Raw genomic sequence first — 17,489 nt, 5'->3', positions numbered from 1 at the left:
CTCTGGTTTGAATTAAGCAAGAAACACCTATACTTATATTTCTTAGAACCGCGCGCGCGCGCATGTGTGTGTGTGTGTGTGTGTGTGTGTGTATATATATATATATATATATATATATATATATATATATATATAGAGAGAGAGAGAGAGAGAGAGAGAGAGAGAGAGAGAGAGAGAGAGATGCTAACCACTTTTCTAGCTAGCCAGTTTTTTTAAGGGATTTTCCATGTTTTCATTAAATTTGATTGTGCAGATGTATTCAACATGGTCAATTCACTAGGGAATAATACTTGGATCATGTTTTTTCAATAAAAAACATTATTTTTTAGGCCTTTAACATTTATGAAAATCTTAGACTATCGATTTTTAAACCTTATAAAAACCTACCCGCGTATCGAGATCGGATGATCCAAGAATCGATTCCTATAAAATCTGTTGAGATTAAGAGGTTTTAAGTTTAAGTTTTCTTAAAATAGAGGTTATTTGATATTTAGTGTTTAATGAGGGACTTGTCTGTAATTTTTTACTTTGGCCTCTCTCTATTTAACATAGAGATTAGCCCTAATCAGATTAATGAGTTTTCTTATTTTCACTGCCGTCTCTCTCTCTCTCTCTTTGTGTGTGTGTGTGTGTGCCTCGGCTTCTGTGGTAGATTTCAGAACTTCTACATGTTATCAGAGCGGTAGATCTCGGGAGCGTGATCGATCTACACCAACAAAAAAAAACAAAACAAAAAGGGTTGGAAACAGGTGTGCACATTTAATTTTTCTTTGCATAGATCTGATAACAGATCTGGTGTCTGACTAAGGTCACAACACAGATCTGTCATCAGATCTAAGGGACACGATGACTGCGTGTCATCAGTATCGGGATATGGCTGTTTTTTGAATGGTGCACAGAAGAAACAAAAGTTTTTTTTTGGCAGTGTTGGATCTGAATGTGAAAGTTTTTTTTGGCTGTCGTGATTTATGTGTCTGGGAGCAGCTGCCGTGATTTCTATTTTTTTTGTGCTCATATTATCTTTGGTCGTGAATCTGGGTGCCGAGTTCGACGTGCCGTAACATGTGTGCCTTGAAAGCAACATGTTAATATTATTTTTTTTTTCGTGGAAGCAGCAGGCGTGATTCCTTGCTTTGTGGAAAGTTTTGTTTTGTTTGTGGGAAGCTTTTATCTACTGTCGTGGGATTTATGTGTTGAGTACAAGTGCCTGGTCGTGGTATTGGCTGATGCGTGATTGTAAAACACGCTACTTTCTGTGTCAATTGTAGCCTGTCGTGAATTTATTTCTGGTGTGGCAAACTTTGTGTAGTCGTGGACTTGACTGACGTGTGATTATAAAACACGCTGTTCAAGTGAGTGAATCTGATTTTTTTTGTGGCAGCTGCAATAGCATCAAATATTCAGTATGGGTGAAACTTCGAAATGTGATTCCAAAATTGAACATATTGGGGAGTATAAGGCTTTTACAAATCCCTTCTCGTATGGTTCTTCTGTAAGGTTGAATGAAACTAACTATGCCAGGTGGTCCAGAACTTTTATGATGTCGGTATCTGGACATCGTAGAAAACATATTTTGTTGGAAGATGAACCCAATGAAAATGTGGGAAAATACGTTACTTGGGACGAAGATAATGACATAGTTATGTCATGGATCATGAATAGTGTCGAACCCCATATTGCAGATGGTTTAATGTACTATAATACAACCAAACAGATGTGGGACAATCTTCGAGATACGTACTCACAAGAGACTAATGTGAGTCGTATCCTGCAAGTCGAACAAGAGATATATAATTTGCAGCAGGGAGATCAGACCTTGGCCCAGTACTATGCCTCCGTCAAAGTTGCGTTTGAAGGACTCAATGCTCACAGGCCTCTTTGTTGTTCGAAGCAAAAGGATCATCAAGAACAGACTATGGTTGCTCGGTTTCTTACAGGTTTATCTTCAGAATTCTCTGTTGCAAAAGTCCAAATGTTGACTGGATTAGATGTACCTACTCTTGCTGATGCATACAATCGTCTGAGTAGACTTGCGATCTCTCTTCCACAATCTCATCCTGTGTCCTAGTCATCTGCTCTAGTTGTCTCATCTGGTTATGGGCGTGAAAATATTCAGAATATCAGAGGATGAGGTCGTGGGAGAGGTATGAGAGACAGAGAAAAACTTCAATGTACATTCTGTGGAAAATCTGGACATTTAGAAGATCGTTGCTAGGATAAGCATTGTTGGCCAACCTCTTTTTCATCAAAGTCATATGCTCCAAAAGCAAATGTTACTACACTAGAGGCAACAAATGTACATGATAATACCTCTGCAAGTGACAGTATCACCCTCAGTCGAGCAAAATATGATGAGCTGATAGCTCTTCGCCCTATGAGTTCCACCCCTCCTGTAGCCGGTGTTGCCTACTCAACAGGGAATCATCTTCATCTGAATGATAGTAAGTGGATTATTGACTCTGGTGCATCCAGACATTTGTGTGGAAATTCGCTTGTCTTTTCAGATCTAAAGGATATTATTGTTCATCGAGGAGTCTCATTAGCCGATGAGAGTTCCTCACCAGTTGTTGGTCAGGGAAATATTTCTATATCCTCCACCTTACAGTTGAAAAATGTTAATGCTCCCAACTTTCCTCAAAGTTTACTCTCTGTTAGTTGCCTTACAAAAGAACTAAAGTGTAGAGTGATATTTGATCCGATGGGTTGTCATTTTCAGGATTTGCTGACGGGGAAGAAGATTAGTGGAGGCTATGAAGAAAATGGAGTCTACTACCTACATCATCCAGTGGGTAATGTTTATGCTTCAGTGGAACACTCATCCAGTCCTGTTCAGTGGCATCGTCGTCTTGGTCATCCTTCATTGTCAAAGCTTCGTTATGTCTTTCCTCAAATTCCTTCTACTACATCATTTCAGTGTGAAGCATGTCAGTTGGGCAATCATCATCGAAGTTCGTTCCCTTCAAGTCAGAGTCAGTCTAGTCATAAAGTTTTTGAACTTCTTCATGCAGATGTATGGGGTCCTAGTAAGATTCCTACTAGGACTCAGTGTCAATATTATCTTGTTATTGTTGATGATTTTTCTAAGTTGTCATGGGTGTTTTTAATAAAAGAACAATCTGAAGTTCCAAGTATTATCAAATCCTTAATTCTTGAAATAAAAACTCAGTTTGAATCTGTTGTCAAGATTGTTCGCACTGATAATGCTCTTGAGTTTAAATCAAAAGTTCTGTTACAATTTTACCAAGATCATGGCATTCAACCCCAAACTACCTGTGCCTATTCATCTCAACAAAATGGGGGTGGCTGAGCGAAAACACCGGCACCTGCTTGATGTTGCCCGGACCCTTATGATTCAATCCAATGTTCCTACGTTATATTGGGGTGATGCGATTATCACTGCTTGTTATCTGATCAACTGCATGCCTTCATCTTCTGTGGGTGATCAAATTCCATTACATATCCTAAAACCTAATGCCCCACTCTTCTCTTTCTCACCAAAAATATTTGGATGTGTTTGTTTTGTACACAAACTTGACCTTGACCGTGATAAATTAGCTGCTCAAGCTACAAAATGCATATTTATAGGTTATCCAAAAAATCAAAAGGGATATCAATGTTATGATCCTATTTCTCGTCGAGAGTATGTCAGTGCGGATGTATCTTTCTTGGAATCTACTCCATATTACTCTAGTACTGGTTCCCCGCTGCAGGTTGATCCAGCTGAGTCTTTTCCATTACCTATACCTCCTTTTTCTTTGGAATCTGTGCCCTCATTATCGAACCAAACTTCATCCTCTTCACGATTTAATAATCCTTCGTTGGTATATGTGCGTAGAGCTCCACCTCCCCAAGTGCCTTCATCCTCTTCTTCTCTTGAGGTAAGTACTTCTGACAATAGTGATCTTCATGATGATGATAACAGACCTATCACTCTACAAAAGGGGACACGACAATGTACCTTATATCCCATATCTCATTTTGTCTCCGATGTCAGAATTGGAAATCAGATGAAAACTTTTATTTCAGCCTTATCTGCTGAAACTATTCCTCTGAACTATCAACAGGTAGAGCTAGATAACCGGTGGAAGCTGGCTATGCAAGAAGAAATGAATGCTTTATTGTCTCAGCATACATGGGATCTAGTTGATTCCCCAGTGGATGCTGACATTGTTGGATGCAAATGGGTATATACAATAAAGTACAAATCGGATGGTTCTATTGAAAGGTACAAGGCCAGATTAGTAGCAAAAGGGTATACTCAGACTTATGGTATTGATTTCTTTGAAACCTTTTCTCCTATTGCACGGATGGACACCATTCGTCTTGTTCTCTCAGTAGTTGTTCATCATGGTTGGAGCTTGTGTCAATTAGATGTGAAAAATGCATTTCTATATGGGGATCTATTTGAGACAGTTTACATGCAACAACCTCCAGGATTCGAGGTTGAGGGGGAGTGTCGTGTAGATTGAGAAAGGCGATTTATGGCTTGAAACAAAGTCCGGGTGCATGGTTTCAAAAGTTGTTTGAAGTGATGTCACGCTTTGGCTTTAATAGGTCAGCGGCAGATCATACACTATTTATCAAGAAAACTAACTCAGGCATAGTTGTTATGGTGGTATATGTGGATGACATCATTCTTACAGGAGATGATGTAAAAGATATTGAAGCCACAAAGGCTCATCTTCAAAAACACTTTGTTACAAAAGACCTTGGTTCACTTAGATATTTTCTGGGTATAGAAGTTGTCAGGAGCCGTGAAGGGATGGTTTTGTCTCAACGGAAGTATGTTCTTGACTTATTAAAGGAAACTGAAATGTTGGGAGCTAAACCAGCAAATATTCCCATGGATCATAAAGTTCAGTTGTCTGAAGAAGGGTCAAAACCGGTTGATAGCAAAAGCTATCACTCACTAGTAGGGAAGCTACTTTATGTAACTGTGACCAGGCCGGATATTGCTTTAGCAGTAAGCAAAGTTAGCCAATTTATGGACAAACCAACTGAGATACACTGGAATGCAGCTATAAGGATTCTCAGGTATTTAAAATCTTCTCCTGAAAAAGGGTTATTATTCAGGAAAGGTGGAACTCTGGAGATAGTGGCCTATTCTGATGCTGACTATGCAGGATCTGTAGTGGATAGAAAATCTACCACAGGATTCTGTGTGTTTTTGGGAGACAACTTAATTTCATGGAGAAGTAAGAAGCAAAATGTGGTTTCTAGGTCGAGTGCAGAATCAGAATATAGGGCTATGGCCCAAACAACTGCTGAATTAATGTGGGTTCGTACTGTTCTTCATGATCTTCAGGTGAAGGTTTCCTCTCCTATGACCATGATGTGTGATAACAAGGCTGCCACATATATAGCGAACAATCCTGTCTTTCATGAGAGAACAAAGCACATTGAGGTTGATTGCCACTATGTAAGAGATATGGTTCAAGCTGGTCATATCACTACCAAATATCTAAAGTCGGAGGACCAAGTTGCAGATATGTTTACAAAGCCTCTTGCTAGACCAAATTTCTCAAAATGTTGTGACAAGCTGAGCATGATTGATATCTATGCTCCAACTTGAGGGGGAGTGTTGAGATTAAGAGGTTTTAAGTTTAAGTTTTCTTAAACTAGAGGTTATTTGATATTTAGTGTTTAATGAGGGACTTGTGTGTAATTTTTTACTTTGGCCTCTCTCTATTTAACATAGAGATTAGCCCTAATCAGATTAACGAGTTTTCTCATTTTCACTGCCGTCTCTCTCTCTCTCTGCCTCGACTTCTGTGGTAGATTTCAGAACTTCTACAAAATCAAGTATGTAGAACTCATCTGTGTGCAAGGTTGTAAGTATCGTATCGTTACCCGTATTGGTCAGGTCAAAAATAAGATACTTATTGTATCATATCATAAAAAATCATAAATTTTTAATAAAAAAATTACAGAAAAAAGTCATGTAAAATCAAGAAAATTAGCAACAATTCTAAAAAAATCATAACACATGAAACAATGATGAATTGCATAAAATACAACCATAAAATCACATATGAAGCATTTATGTATCTATGAGTTGCATAAGACATGAAACAATAACCAAGTTTCTTAAAAATAACACATGAAACAAAAACCAAGTTTTTTAAAAATATACCATCAATCATCATCATTATCTTTTTTTTCTTCTTCTCCTCCTTCGACATTCACATCATCTCAAATGTACTTAGGCTCTTCATCATCTACCATGTTTATCCACTGAATGTCTTCTTCATTTAGAAAGCTTGCTTCTTCTTGAACCCATGCATCATTCATGTAACGTCCCTAAAAATCCAACATTTTAAAAAACTTTTCCAAACCCCAAATTTTGAGAAAAATTTATAACTTTTTAATTATATAAACAATTCACATGGTTCTCGAAAGTAATATGCCAATAAGTTCATCTATGGCTACATTCCAACCATACCAAATACTAGACGGCCCACCTGAGCACAAGCGCGAGTGTATATTAGCCTCTCAGTATCAAATCCAGTACGGAATCATCCATAGACACAACTTGATTGAGACTATTACTCTTAAGGTTTCTCATATGTGAAAAAGTAAATACGGAAGACAAAATGTATTAAGATTTAAGATAAATAAAAATTTAAAGTTTTAAACCATATGCAAGAATATAACAGGAATGAAATGACAGAATTTAAAAATGTTATTATTCCAAAATATTACACTTCTTTAAATATAAGGATTCAGACAAGAAGTAAAATTTACACAAGTTTTTAACCATCTCAAACTTTTGCCTAATCCTTCCAAGAATCATAGTAGGTAAGAGTGGAGCCTTCAACCACACAACAACTCGCGCTTCACTTTAATCCTCCACGAGGTTATCTCTAAATATTGTAGGGCATCAACCACATGCCCGTAGGAAATCAAAACTAAACTTGAAGAATGCAATTCAAGTTGAAATGATGCAATCAATTGTAATTCCCATCATTTTAGAAACGGGAGTTAAGAGAATCCACATCATAATAAGAACATGATATTCAATCACATAAAACATCATTCATTTCATCGCATTCAATTTCATAACCATTCATATACATGATAATCATTTGCATAAATCTATGAAACTAACAATTTATAGCATACTTTAAAGTGAGGTAAAAATACAATTTATCATGCTATGCCATCATTCACTTTCTTTATGCTAAAAAGAAACATGCTCATATCCAACTTATGACTAAGGCATGCATTATTTCAATTATAAATTCACATGTCATTTATCAGAACATTTATGCACTTTGCATTCAAATATAATAATAGAACAGATCCTATCTCGACCCTTCCTGTGTGCCCCCATACACATGCACCTCAAGTGCGTCATCTAAGCTCTTGGCTTGTATCAACAGGTCAAATCACATGACCAAACATAAACATGTCTTTTTCATTCACATATAACAAATTCATATGCAATAATCATGCAAAATCTTAAAAGTCTCTACATGTTCACAATATATGATTATGCATATGAAAGCAATTATCCTAAAAATCTAATTAATTGTTTCTCTTACTTGTTCAAACCCATCTTGTACAAAAAAGGGTATAGACATCCAGAAACAACCATAGGAGTATTTATTATTCTATGTATTTTTTATTGTCCTCCTATAGCTTAACTTGTTCTTTCCCGAGCAATTCAACCCTGCAATGCAGCGGTTGGGAGAACGGACCCATGGTCCCAGGTCTTGGCCTACGTCAAACCAAAATCGTCGGTAAAAAATCGAGCATACAGCCCTAACTTTGCAGAGCTGTGGTCTTACCACCTAGGACTCATTGGTAGACCTGTCCCCTAACCTCCGTGGGACAGGACAAGAGGCACCTTCAGCCCTCGAAAACACATATCCCACGAGACTTGTACCACCCTTCCCTCTCCCAGGAGGACACAAGATCAGAACAAATCCAGCCATCTCAAAGAGCCTGGCCTTGCCGACGCTTCAAATGGACTCATAGTCCGGAGTTATCTTTATTATTAAGTTATAAGTCAAAGCCAAGCATTATATTCTCACAAGATAACCCTCATGCTCTCATGCATGAATTCAAAAGTCTATGCCACTTGCATAACTTAAACTTACATGCTCTCATGCATAATATCAAAATCTATGCCACTTGCATAATTCAAATTTACATGCTCTCATGCATGATATCAAAGTTTATGCCACTTGCATAATTCACATTTACATGCTCTCATGCATGATATCAAAGTCTATGTCACTTGCATAATTCAAATTTGCATTCTCTCATACATGTTCATAACAAATTTGTATTCACTTTTATTCCTGACCCTATCATGTCATCATTCAAGTATACATGCTCACATGCATTGTTCAATTCTAACATGATTTCATGCATGATTTAATATCAACATAACACAAGATGCACTCACATGAGCTATTATGCATGCATAGATAATTCCACTATTTTATGCGCAAAACACATCAGATCATACTTGTACACATTAACAGGATATACAAAAAAATGTAATCATCTTTACAAGCATGATAAATTCATTTTAGGCATGTTTTTATAAGACAAATTTCACATGCATGGCAAGCTCAATAAAAAAAAATAATGTCATGTAAGCATTTGATACAGTCAATTCAAATACTGCAATACAGTCAACCATTCATTTCACAATATTGTCAAACATATACCTGCAACAAACACACTCTAATATCCCGCTAACTACAACCATGACCAGCACGGTCTCCGAACTACAATTGTCAACAGTCCTAGATATCTACAACTACGTGAGTGTGTCGGCAGGAGAGTGTTGCATTAAAAAAAAAGTAATTAACCTGTGATGCGCTTGCACCACTTACTTACCATGGGTACTTACCCGATTTGCATGCATTTGCATTTGCATTTTTTTTACTTTTTTTTGCATGGCATTTTTAGCCGTATGCGATGCTTAGCATTAAGCATCGCACAATTTGCTCAACTGCGCACTGCTCAACTTTTGCACCTGCAATGCATATTTATATAGACAATACAATACAATTCTAACCTTCTCTAGCAATGTGATTGTGTTACGACAGTGTGCATATTAACTAACTTTTAGATTCCATCATATAACATGAATAACATTCAAAATTTTTAGTTTAGGAATCTTACCTTTTCGATGCTGCGAAAAGTAAAACAAAACTCGATATCTTGAAGGTCCAGTGCAACTGCCACATGACACGATCTAATCGTTTCTCTCACAAATAGAGAGCGCTACAACTGCACACACAAATGATAAATTCTAAATACGCTTTCGCTCGCGAGCGACAAAAAATCAAAACACAAATCAGTACCTGATTGACGAACTGCAAGCAACATACTAACGAGTCCAAAACAAGGTTGGACAGTACACCATAGGCTGCACGCTGCCCTGTGCATCACCCCTGTGATGGCACAAACATCGAGGTATACAACTTCAAGGAAAAAAATTATATTCCCTTGTGAATCCAACCCAAAATAAGGGAAACACGATGTTGTACTGGCTAAGAGAAAAATACACTTGCTGTCATGGCTGACAAAGGTGTCGATAGCGGCCCAGTACAATTCCCAGTGCTGGGAATCGGGCCTGCAAAACGTGAAAATTCGACGACAATAAAAAAAATCGAATCAATGTGAAACACATACTTCAGCACCACAATAGGTGTGGGATCAATATACAGTTTGTTGAGTAGGGAGTGAAATAAAATAAATAAGATCGATTAGGCAAATCAGCTAGAACAAGAGGGTGTTGTGACAAGCCTTAGCGCCAGCATACAGGGAATGTAAAAAGGAAAAATCTCATCGGAGCTGACAGCAAGAAAAAAAAATTTAATACCCACAATCATAAGGGTAATGGTGCAAACCCACAATCTCATCGGAGCTGACAACAAGACTATTTGCTACCTTTCGACAGATGGAGGAAGAAGAAATCTACATAAGCTATAGCCAAGAATATGTAATGGTGCAAATCCACAATCATAACACAACCTCCTGATCACCTCTAATAAGGGTGCAGAAACAAAAACGACCCAGTTTGAACCAACCTGAGTCTAAAAAAAATATGAGGTCAGAAATCTCAAATCGCACAAATCCGGTGTTATGGATACCCATTCTACAGAAAATACTAAAAAGAAATGAATCCCAAAAATCAGACGCAACTCCAAAAATCATAATTCTTGTTTCGATGGACTTCTAAAATGAAGAGCCATCAACTGCCTACCTTAATCGATTGATACCCCAACGAGAAATATATATATATATATATATATATATATATATATATATATATATATATATATATATATATATATATAGAAGAGAAATTGGGGGAACGACCCACCCAAACGAACCTTCACGGCCGGCAGAAAAGAAGGCTCCAGCAGTGGCTGGAGCACTCGATAAAGAGAGGGATTTGAGTGAGGAGCGACGAACGGGAGCGGCGCACGAAACCCTAGTGGTGGGGCGGTGGAGACAGGCGGCGAATAGGAGAAGACGTGGGTGCGGCACCTGGTTGGCCAAATCCCTGTGACATAGCTGCAATCCTTTTTGGTGAGTATGAGTTGTGGTTCACATGTAGTACCTCTCACATACCCCCATAATTTCTTGCCCTTAATATGGTGCTCTGTAGCGGCGGCCCACATTAAATAGTTGGAGTCATTTAGCACGTGATCATCGTCATGGATTCTTTTTCGCCCTTTTGGATGAAGAAAAACAAGAATTGTGTAAGAACACTTGGAAAAGCTTGTGGAGAATTCTTTCTTTGCAATCACAAACTTTGGAGAAGCTTTACACAATCCCAAGAACCTTAAGATCTGATACCATGTAATGAAACAAGCTAAAATACAAAACAAGAGTATACAATAGAACAAACACAAAGTTCACAAGCACAAGTCCACTATGGGACAATATAAAGAGCCAACAATAGCTAATAGAAGAGAGAACACAAACAAAAAATGTAACTCTTAATATTGATAAAATGCTTAGAAAAGCATTAGAAGATAAAGGGGTAGAACCCATATTTATAATACAAGAGAGGGAAAGGAGGCAGCCCAATTAGTCGTTGGGCTAGCAACGGTCATATTTATGACCATTGGGAGCAGCCCAACGACTAGTTGGGCTGTCCCAACTGCCATATCTTACAAAAAAGAAAAAAAGGAAAAACAATAAAAAGAAAAAAAGCCTCTACCCCTGATGGGTATTTCAGTTTACATAGAACAGAATTAAAAAAAAAAAAAAAATATATATATATATATATATATATATATATATATATATATATATATATATATATATATATATATATATATATGTGTGTGTGTGTGTGTGTGTGTGTGTGTGTGTGTGTGTACAACAACATATAATTTAACATAAAGTGCACTTATTACATTTTGAAAAGTGTTTTTGTTCTTTTTTGGATAATCCAAGCGCATCCCCCCCTCAACGGCTGCACATTGGCTAGCCTACGGTTGGTAAAACCCTTGAGGTCCCCCCTGTCCACTGGGAAGTACACCCAGCTTTGACCTTGTGGTAAGGGACGCTGCCCATGGGTTTCAAACTTCTAACGTCCTGTCAACTTGGTGACATTCACAAATCACCCCTACCAGATGAGCAGAGCCCTTGTGGGTGTATTTGTTCTTTTATTTACCTACAAAAGCAATTATGCATTGCTTTTAACTGTGTTTTAGCCATTTTAATTGGTTGAATGTTGCTAATTCTCTCTCTCTCTCTCACACACACATAGCTAAAAGTGTCATGTTGTGTGACAGGTTCATTCCAGGTGGGCCCTAGAAACAAAATCAGACTCTTGCGGTTTGGATATCAAAGTTGGTATGTGCAAGCCAGAATTTCATGTTTTGAAATTTCCTTTTTACATTGTTGTTGTCAAGCATAGCCATAAATATTTTTTGGCAATTTCTTGGCGAGGTTTTTCTCATAAGGTGGTATTTCCTGATGTTTTAAAACATTTAAAAATATAAAGGAAATTTTCAAAAGATTAAAACAATAGCTTTTAGAAGTATTTATTTGTGAAAACATAAAAGATTTTTAAAACTAAAATGAGCAGAAAATATACTTTTTAAGTACATAAAATCAGATTTGCTTTAATTATAGAGTGATATTATCACAATAATATTGCAATATTTATGCTATATCTGATATTCTGGAAATATCATGGTATTTTCCCTTTAATATCCAATAGAGTATTTTTCTTGTAAATACGTGATATTTTATAAGTACTGTGATGGTTATAGCTAGGTTATCAAGTCATGGTCGTCTTATGATACTTTGCAGGTGCACATTTCAAGAAATGGTGTGTGATGCAATCGAAGATCAAGAACAGTGCTGTCCATGAGGTAAGCAGCAATTGGGTCCACAACCAAGATAATAACCTGCATCTCTTTTTTGTAAGACGGCTTAGTATGAATGCATTCCATGTTTCGACCTCACATAGAGGGATAGGACTTTTGATATTCCTTGGCTTTACTTTTGAGAGTCATAACAAAAGTGCAACCCTCTCATCCACTCAGTACAATTGTTACTGGGCGCCATTGTTGGTAAGTATTGGAACTGAAATTAAGTTGGGATGGACTCTGTGACCTGCTTGAGTTGGCCTCAAACTCTTGTTCATCTCAGCAGCTTGGTACAGGCACGTAGGTTCCCAGAGTCCATCATTGGTTGCATTTCAATGTTAAGAATATGTTTTAAGGTGTAAATCCCATGCAGTACAAAAAAGAGGCAGAGTTAATGTTAGAAGTGGCACGGGAGTATCTCAAGTCATCAACTTCCAGGGAAAACATAAACCACCACCCCAGCGGAAGCCATCCAAGTTACTGAATTCTGTAAAATAAGCTTAGTTCCTGTGCACAATCCATCTGTCTGTTTGCCCCCTTTCGCTGAGAGCAGGTTGCACTCATTGTTTGTAGCATGTATATTTATAAGGGGATTGTGCATCTATACACGCCTAAGGTAGTTCCTCTGGAACTTGATCAGGTAGAAAATTTTGTATTTTTATTGAAGAGCTTCCTCTGATGTCGCTCTTTCTGTAAAAACACTTGTGATGCTATATATGTTGACAAATAATAAAAAGGCACGTCTCTCAAATATGCTTTTGTTTAGGTGTTTTCTATGTTTTTTTTTTATTTGAGAGTTTCCTCTGATATCGCCCTCTGTAAAAATACTTGAAAGAGCACATCTCTCAGACATGCTTTTGTTTCAGTATTCTCTTTTTTTTTTGGCATTTTAAAAGTAATCTTATTTTTAAGTAGTATGTGGTGTGTTCTAATTCTCACGCAACATCTGGTTTTTTACTCTATAAATCTCAGAATCTGAAAGTCAAACGAGTAGAAAAAACTATAATGTAATTTGTTCCAGAACACATTAATATGTACACTCTATAAAGAGATCCATAGCATCCGTAAACTCTTTTAGGATTCTTTTGGAGCTGGCATTTTTGAGGTATTTTATGGAATTGAAGAAGTGAATGGCCTCAGTTTCCAGAATTGGTAAATACAACGTTTAGGGGATACCTTTAGTGCAAATACAAAGGAACAGACTCCTCAACTACCCCAATTCTGCAAATGGCTACTCGTCCTCTTCCACCCAAACAACCATTATGACTGTAGATTGACTCTTAACATCTGCTAAATCCTCAGAATCCTCAAGTGTCCTTTGGGTAATGTATTTCTTATCAAGTGAAGACAGAATATTAGAGAGAGGGAGGGTGTTGATCATGAGAAAAGTGGAGTTGGTGACAAGTGCGATGGATCACAAACGGAATTGCATGCATTGAGTAACACTGGAATTTGCCCCGAAGATAGTGAAGAACTGATTAATTTTTTCTCGTTTTGTGAATAAATTTAGCAGTGGCTGAAGCAATGAAGTTTTGAGATGGTGCCTCTTTGGGTAAATTAGACATGATATTGCATATGCATGAAACTGCCTGATATGTAATGAAACATGTTACTAAAAGAACATGATTTTTTTCCCCTACATTATTACATTATAGTTCCGAACATGATTTTGAACAAGCGTGCAACTCTGCATACAATTTTCATAAATCAAACTTTGCATTTGATCAGCATCTCTCGATTTCCAATTTGATATTACAGTAAATACACCTTCATAGTTCTCATTTAGAAAGTTTGCATCCTCAAAATATAGGCACAGACATGCACAAACCTGTTCTTTCCACGTAAATGTACCCACAAACCAAATACAATAAACTGCTCCCAAACCCGTTTCACTGTTTTGACTTGCTCCCCGCCTTGATCGAATGAGATAGGAGGGTCGTGGGATTAAGCATGTGATTGCTTAAAAGTGGTTGAAACAAGCAACCAATGGTACGCGAAAGAAAACGCTATTTCAAAGCCCTCGTAGAGGAAATCGAAGTTACAGAATCAAGTATACAAAATTAAATGAAAGAAATTCACTAATCTTAACCAAGAAACACTATCTCAAAGCGCTATGTAAGAAATCTAAGTTGCAAAATCAGGTAACAAAACTAAATAAGCAAATCTAAGAAAGAACACTAATCTCAACCAGTAAAGAACCCAGGTTTACACGCTAGAATGTTCGATGCATCAACAGCCCCCAACTCATAAGATCTGTAACAAGTCATTCATTATTTTGTCTAAGTCAGCAAAATGGAACTGAAAAAACAACGTACAACCATTATAAAATGCGCACATATAACTGCAAAGAAAAGGCGCACGCTCTATGGAGATGCGTTCAATGTGAGGCAAAGAAAGCTGATTTAAATGAATAAGTAGAAAAAGAAATTTGCAAGTTGCACTTGTACAACAAGAAAATAGTAAGAGCTTGTTTGGTTACAAATCTTGATATTTATTTTTTGAAAAATAACTGTATTGTCCTTGTAAAATAGCGCATTTTCGAAAATGCTTCACAATTTGCCAAATTTTTTCCCATGTCCAAAATTTTGATCCCGGACTTTTTTAAGATATTTTTGCCCTTTCACAAATATAGTATGGCATTCACAAATCATTTTTGTGAGTATTCCTAAAATGTATGAACCTCCTTTTACTAAAATCGCATAAGAAGCATAGGCAGGGAGACATTCGCAAATGTGTGAGGACATTTGTATGCAAAGGTCAGGACATTCACCTGCGGATGTCATGACAGAGTTGCAGACGTCCTCTTGACTTTCGCATAACGTTCACCAACATGCTCTATATATGCAGATCTTCTAACTCATTTGAGGACTTTTCAGACAATTGCAAATTTGAGCAATGACTTTACTGTGTTTTTTCTCATCCTTTTTGCAAACATCTGTACGAGCATTAGATGTGACACTTCATTTATTTAAAAGCCATGGTTCACATCTCATGGCCATTTTGGCATAAACTAAGGTTTTTTTATAGTCCCAACATGTGATCCCCAATGTGCTTTGCCACCATTTTTGATGATTTTCAGATAATTTTTCAGCGCTATTGCTTTCTCATCATCGAGCGGCGGCACTTCATTGGTGTTCGAGACATCAACCACAGTGAGTTTTTTTGGTAAGCACATCTTTAACGTCTGAATCAGTTATTTTTGAAAATTTTGACATGAATAAGTTATATTTTGAATTTTTTTGTAAGTATTACATGGTTCTCAAGTTATCTTTGCATATTCAATAGCTTATTCTATTTTTTGCTTTGTTTAATTCATTTTCATGTGAGTCTCAGTTGTTTGCTTTATTTTCTTAATTTGGTATATTTTTATCCTCAAATTTGGTTGTTTATTTGTTGCATATCTTGTATTATAAACATGACTAGAGAACACTTGCATCATTTTCAAGTTTTTTTTTTCATTGTCAATAGCATATTTAGTTTGTTTTTTGTAATGTTTTTTTAGTAGCCTATTATACGTTTCTTTTGCCCGCCTGTTTACCTCTATTCTCAATTTTAATTTTGTAGAAAATTCTTGGGGTATTTATTATAAAATGATGATTCAAGAGACTTTCTTGGAGGTGGCCACACCTACACCATCCGCTATTGACGATATAAATCAAATAAAGAAACTGAAAAAATAATGACTGGTTGATATGTCCTACTATGAAGTACAAAATAGGCTTGACATGTGAATAGAGAAGGAACCTGTGATGTGGCCAAAATTTTGTGTGTTTAATATATTTTACAAAAAGTGCAGCCTCAGTACTGTGAAGCTAGAAATCTGTGTTTAACTAAAAAGTAGTTAACACCTTTAGTGGCAGCAAGAAGACATGTTGAACCTGTAAAACAGGTTGAGGATTCTATGGTCAAAATGATGTCTCCCATCCCGAAAGCATCGATGGAGGGGGAGGGGGATTCATATGTGCAGTCAATAGTAAAGAACTTTGAATCATTGGCTCAGTTTGAGGTTGTTGCTAATCTCAATGCCCAACTATAGAAAGTTGGAGATGCGGCCACTTGTAGTGGCAGTTGCGACATGAAGAGAGAGTGTGTGGACACCGTGAGGATGAAAAAGGTAGAGGAGGTGTAATATCGTATGTTTTTACATTTAGTTAAATTTAAAGATTTTAGAAAAATTGGTTGAGTATTGTAGAAACATCGGTGAAATACTCGATATTAGGTAATGGGATTTGAATCTGGGCATAACTCAAGTCTCATTGACAAGACCTAAATGCGCCAAGTGAAATATGATAAAAACTTTTATTTTTGACCTTTAAAATCAAGCAAAATTAGGGTTAAATTCAAGCAAAATTCGGAGGCAAAATTCAAGTTATATATAATTAGATGCACCTCAAAATTCTAAATTTGTCGATATGTTACTTTTCTGAATTCAGAATATGGTTGGCTCGAAAATCAATTTTTTTTAAAGGCCCACATCGATGAGACTGGGTCTTGATTGGATCGGATCGGATCCGATCCATATGATCCAAGTTAATATGGGTCTTGACTCAATCCAAGACACATATTAATTAGGATATGATCCAGTTTAAGATCCATATGGATATTGGATATAGATTTAGATCTTGGATTCAGATCCAATATCCAGGTCCAATGAAATTAAAGCTTTAAATTCAATATACAGGTTTAATTTAAGAAAATTTAAAGTTAAAAAGACTCCCACAAGGGTAAGACATCCTCTGGATTTTTTTGGATATTTATTAATTAATAATTAATTAAATAAATAAATATTAAAAATAATTAATTCTGAATTTCATTTAGACATAGTAGTTACCAAATAGTTGGGATCTCTAGAAGTCCAAATTGGTTGAATAGAAAAAAAAGTAAGTATTAAAAGAAGAAGTAAAAAGTGGAAAAGTCAACATAAAGAGGTTAAGGAAAGTTGGAGATAGAGTCTCATATGGGGAAACTCCTTCTCCCAGCCCATATGGGAATCTAAGGGGAAGGTGTCACCCTCTAGAGGGCCCCCTCTATTATAAAAAAAAAATGGAAAAAAGAGAAAGAGAGAGAGAGAGAGAGAGAGAGAGAGAGAGAGAAGAAAATCGTAGAGAGGAGGAGGAAAGGAAAAGAAGGAGA

The 17,489-nt window shown here is 36.7% G+C and overlaps 1 protein-coding gene across 1 annotated transcript in view; it reads left to right on the top strand.

Annotated features, from left to right (window-relative positions):
• The window catches only part of LOC149829847 (BAG-associated GRAM protein 1-like), a 145,915-nt gene extending 132,808 nt beyond the window's left edge, over positions 1-13,107 (top strand). The window contains exons 16-18 of the mRNA XM_090016117.1: positions 11,775-11,835; positions 12,298-12,359; positions 12,730-13,107. Coding sequence (XP_089872243.1) covers positions 11,775-11,835; positions 12,298-12,359; positions 12,730-12,840 — 234 coding nt within the window. The 3' untranslated portion in view covers positions 12,841-13,107. The remainder of the gene's footprint in view (positions 1-11,774; positions 11,836-12,297; positions 12,360-12,729) is intronic.
• Positions 13,108-17,489: the final 4,382 nt, after the last annotated feature.

This window comes from Nuphar pumila, chromosome 8 (assembly GCF_984573655.1).
Source record: "Nuphar pumila chromosome 8, dmNupPumi1.hap1.1, whole genome shotgun sequence".
Classification (NCBI taxonomy): Eukaryota; Viridiplantae; Streptophyta; class Magnoliopsida; order Nymphaeales; family Nymphaeaceae; genus Nuphar; species Nuphar pumila.
This window is presented reverse-complemented; position numbering and strand designations above follow the sequence as displayed.